Source organism: Vigna unguiculata, chromosome 3 (assembly GCF_037176805.1).
Source record: "Vigna unguiculata cultivar grain cowpea cultivar isolate G323 ecotype 2 chromosome 3, ASM3717680v1, whole genome shotgun sequence".
NCBI classification, from domain to species: Eukaryota; Viridiplantae; Streptophyta; class Magnoliopsida; order Fabales; family Fabaceae; genus Vigna; species Vigna unguiculata.
In genome coordinates, this window is record NC_140794.1 from 38175158 (window position 1) to 38180137 (window position 4980).

At 37.7% G+C, this 4980-nt stretch overlaps 1 protein-coding gene across 1 annotated transcript; it reads left to right on the forward strand.

The window, feature by feature from the left end:
- The first annotated feature begins 1476 nt into the window (after window positions 1-1476).
- LOC114179657 (uncharacterized) lies at window positions 1477-4234 on the forward strand. Its single transcript, XM_028066070.2, has 3 exons — window positions 1477-2395; window positions 2565-3122; window positions 3413-4234. Exons 1-3 carry the CDS (start codon window positions 1882-1884, stop codon window positions 3688-3690), a joined length of 1350 nt encoding a protein of 449 aa, XP_027921871.2. The 5' UTR covers window positions 1477-1881; the 3' UTR covers window positions 3691-4234.
- The last annotated feature ends 746 nt before the right edge of the window (window positions 4235-4980 follow it).

Genomic DNA, 4980 nt, shown 5'->3' on the forward strand with positions numbered 1-4980 from the left:
GGGAAATAAAATAAAAATAAAAATTATTTGATTTTGAAAATACAAAACAAATAAAATTTATATTTTAAAATAAACAAACAAATAATTTATTTTAAAGATTATTTTGGAGACTCCAACCGTTATTTTCTGTTTATTTAATTATATGTCATGCCTTCCGTCTTTTGTTCATATTCCATTTAAAAACAATGCTAAAAGGATAAAAGGAACAACTCGTAGTAGTAGTAGAGAATAAAATAAATACTCTCATTTGTTATTAAAATAATTTAAGGTTAGTACAAATACAAATGCGATAAATCATACATATATAAGTGAAGGCAGTTAAGTTCAGAAGCAATTATTAAAAATGTTAAAGTAAATATGTTAGACCAAGTTAACCAAAAATTTTAAAGTTTTGAAAATAATGAAAATAAGTTACAATAGTAGGTTTTAATCAATTATGAATAATAAAACCAAACAATGTTCATAAATATATAAATAACATTTAAAGAAATGATGAAAATTTGACGAGAGAATTATGAAAAAAAAATACTATGTTTTAATTAAAACTATCAGTAATAAATTTTCAATTTGCAAATAAACACCTGAGATATCATATAAGCTGTATTTCATAATGTAAATTTCAATAAATGACCACAAACTCATCCTAAACTCACAAGAATTCAATAGTCCTAATAAGAGTAGTCTAAAATCCTGTACATTTTTGCACCAGTTTTAAATATAAGAACTGTTTTTGAAGTACAAAAGACATTCAATGAATTACATTCTATTCACTGTTTTGATTTAAAAAGAAAAACATTTTAAATTAATGTAAACAGGAGTAGCATAAGGAGTGAGTGTAATTAAAAAGTATATTTAATTTGTGTGTATAATGATAAAAAAAAAAGGTAATTAGAAAGTGGAAGTAAGAGAGTAAATGAGTGTGTTTAAGGAAGGGATGGGTTGGTCGATAAGTCGAGCTCAAGTGGTTACCTCAACTGAAACCAAGGTTACTGAACCCTCTTTGAATTGCATTGCATCTAGTTAATAGGAGGAGCAGGCAAAAACATAAGCACAAGCAGAAGGAGGGAGTTATGCAGTGACGCTGATGTTGATGGGGACAGAGATATTGAAAGAGAGAGAAAATAGGTTGATGAATAGGGTGTGCTAGGCTCATTTACTAGTGCTAGTGCATATGAACATGACAAGGCTTGTTCCGTTGTGTTGTGTAGCAATGGCAAAGCAAAGCCCTCAATTTTGATGTGCTTTGAAAAGAAAGATGTCCCTGCTGCTGCCACAACCCCAAGTAAGCACCCATCACATTACTGTCTTTCTTGTCAATTTAGAGAGAGACAGCCTAAGACCCTGCAACCCCCCCATGAATGGAGAGAGAAAATATATTACTTTCTCCCTGTCTCTCACTCTCACACGTGTGAGTGAGGTGTGATTTGTTAAAAGAATAGAATAAATAGTAGTAATATAATGACAGCAACTGGTTAAATGAAGAATGCCAGACTCATTGCCTCAGTCTGGGTACCTAACTACTTCAAACTCTCTCTCTCTCTCTCTCTATTTCTCTCTCTTTCTTCTTTCTCATTCAACCAATGGTCTTGTTAGTGAAGAAAGAATCCTTGTAGGGATAGATATCTATCTCTTGAAACCCTTCACTTCACCACTGGAAGCAAACTTTTGAAACCAAACCACTTTAGCTGTTTTATGTTCTGCAAAAATCTGTTCTCCCCCTTCACTATCTGTCCTGTCAAACTTTCCTCTCATGTTACTCCTCCTCTTCATCGCATGAAATATTCTTCTTCTTCCTCTTCCTGATCCGCGCTTTTTCTACTTTGCAATACTTGAAAACATTCATATCCTTCTTCTTCAGCATTTGTGAGCAAGTCAGAGAAAATGAAAGCGTGGCCTGCTAGTGTTGTATACTCTTCACAAGAAAACCTCACTCGATACGCTTCTTCGTCTTCCTACTCTTCTTCCCCTCCCTCAATGGGAATGGTCTATGCTGACATGGATTCTCTTTCTCTTTGCTCTAACTATGGTGTCGTTTCGTCTCATCAAGATTGTTATGTCTCCAACGGCGGCGGCTCCAACTGGGGTTTGCCCTTTATGAGGGAATGCCTTGGGAGGAACTTCGAGGAACATCCCAACAGTGATGGGGCGGAAGAGGGTAAAGGGTCTGATAGCAGTGACGATGGGGGTGGGGAAGACAGTGACAAAGTTAACCATAATGCTAATAACTTTAACGAAGAGAACCCTAATGAGAATTCTAATAGCGGTTTGGGGCATTCCAAGCTCTGTGCAAGGGGGCATTGGAGACCGGCAGAAGATTCCAAGCTCAAGGAGCTTGTGGCTCTCTACGGCCCTCAGAACTGGAACCTCATAGCCGAGAAGTTAGAAGGAAGATCAGGTTAGAAAACCAGTGCAGATGGTTATCAGATAGATATAAACTCATGCTTCATTTCTTTGCTTAAAGAATTTGTATGATTTGTTTTCAATGTTTTACAGGTGACCCTTTCTTTTGTTATGAATAAATGTGTTCTCATTTATCTTTGTTTCGGTTGATGTTGTGCTTTTAGGCAAGAGTTGTAGGCTGAGATGGTTCAACCAGTTGGACCCGAGAATCAATAGGAGGGCTTTCAGTGAAGAAGAGGAAGAGAGACTAATGCAGGCACATAGGATTTATGGCAACAAATGGGCCATGATTGCTAGGCTTTTCCCTGGAAGAACAGATAATGCAGTGAAGAATCACTGGCACGTTATAATGGCCAGGAAGTACAGAGAACAGTCCAGTGCTTACAGAAGGAGGAGGCTTAGCCAATCTGTTTACAGGAGAGTGGAGGAAAACACATCAAGCAGCAATGTCTCTAGAGACACAACCACTGCAGGGACAGAACCACCACCACCCTATTGTCTCAGTCTCCCCAACGGAGGACTTGGTAACAACAACATGCCAAGTTTCCCATATGCCGCTGCACCCTTCCATGGAGTAGTTCCTCCTCCTGCTGGTGGGGTTGAGTATGGCTTAAATGGCTCACCCCACATGGCTGCTTCCAAAGAAGCAATCTCAACCACCAAGCTGGCCCCTCCTCACATTGCCATGTATCCTCAACAAACACCGCTCGATTTCTTTTCAGGTTGGTGCCCATTTCTAATCCCCACTAAATTTCTCGCCTTCAAATGCTTGTGGTTACAACCTCATTCATTAGCCTTCAAATCACTGTATGTTACTTTTCAAACAAAGTTAAATGTGTAACTTTTTGTGATTTTGTTTGTCTATCTTTTTGGTCTGCTACAGTGACTGATGCAACCCTTTTTGGGTCGCAGCTTAACTAGTCCTCCCCCCAAAAAACTTGCGCATTTATAATCACATTTGTTTCATAATACTATAGTATGTAGCTTAAAGCAGTGGTGTTTGGACCTGCAGGTGGTAGAAGCAATGACATGGTGGGAGAGTATTTTGGCCAGAACCATCAGCAAGCGTCTGGTTTTTACTCTCATTACCACCCCCAATATCTGATGCTAATGCAACAACACCAAAACAATCACAACTTTTACGGTTTCTCAAATTCCACAGCACAGATACTGGGCAGTGAAGCTTCACTATCATCAGTGGCAGAACGCAGAGATGAAGCCATGAGCAGTGACCCCCCAGATGCAATTCCTCCTCCATTTATTGACTTCCTAGGAGTAGGAGCCACATGATCAAAGTTAGAACCGAACAAAAAGCTGCAGCCTTCCCCGGAAGCTCCTCAATATGGGTGTGGTCCAACATTACTGAGAAGCCATTCGAGGTAAACAGAAAGGATAGTTGCTTCAGTTTGGTGACTGTGATCCTTGCGTCACTTCTGTTGAGAATCACACTTCACACCTATCTCTGTTGTGATCTCCTTTCTTTTTATCACATGGGGACCCTCTTCAATAATAAAAATAATAATATTAATTAAATTTGATTACTATAACCCTTCTCTATTCATTTTCATCTTCATGCTCTTTCTTTTCCTTTTAGTTTTTGGCGCTTTCTATATTAACAATCCCATAGGTTAAAATTGTCGACCAGCCAAATGAAGATTGAAACGGATGATTTGGATATTAAATGTGTCCGAGACATTCGTTTGTTACTTAGAATATATGGCTAAGAATAGGAAGGTACTAATTAAAACAAATTGGGAGACAGAAGGACTGATAGGGTGATACGTGTAAGAAGCTAGGAAAGGACAGGAATTGGTATAGTAAAGTAGTGTATGTGTATAGTCTTTATTTTTAAGATTATCGTGAATAAATACGTGTGTTCCTGTTCCCAGTTTCAATTCAATCCAAGGCTTCTTTGACTTTTTTTATTTCGCTATAAAGAAAAGTGGTTTTTGTGAACTGTTTTGGTGGAATGATGATGAAAATAGAAGAAGGGGGTTGGGAATGGGAACTGTTGGGAACATCCTTTTCTCATGGGCCTGTGATGCAATAACTAAGCCACAATTTCAGCATCTCACTCCATCCAATTTATGCATTCAAGATCCCCAACTGTGCAACATCTTCTCCCATCACCAAAATCTCTTTGCAAATTCATGCCACTCACATGACCTTTCTACCTATTTATTTATTCACTAAGTAGTGAATTCCTTTCAGGGAATTCTGGTCACTAACAAACAAACTTGTTAGTTTGGAGACCTATCATACATTTATTTTAACTGTTTCAAACACCATCATAAATATTTCAATTCAACTTAACTCCCACACTTAATGCAAACTCGAGAAAATTATGCTTGGTCAATGACTTTCAACTGCCGTTGTCATAAAAATCTTGGCAGAATTTGAATGTTACTTTAACACAGATGTAGACTAAATTTGACTCTTTCTTTCATGACCGAGACTCAATTTTCTATAATTCGTAAAAGCACATAACAGAACTTTGAAATGAATGTCTCAGGGAGTTCGGTGTTGGATTTTCTCTACATTGTTGTTTACATTGCAATTACACGTTATTTCAGACCTTTT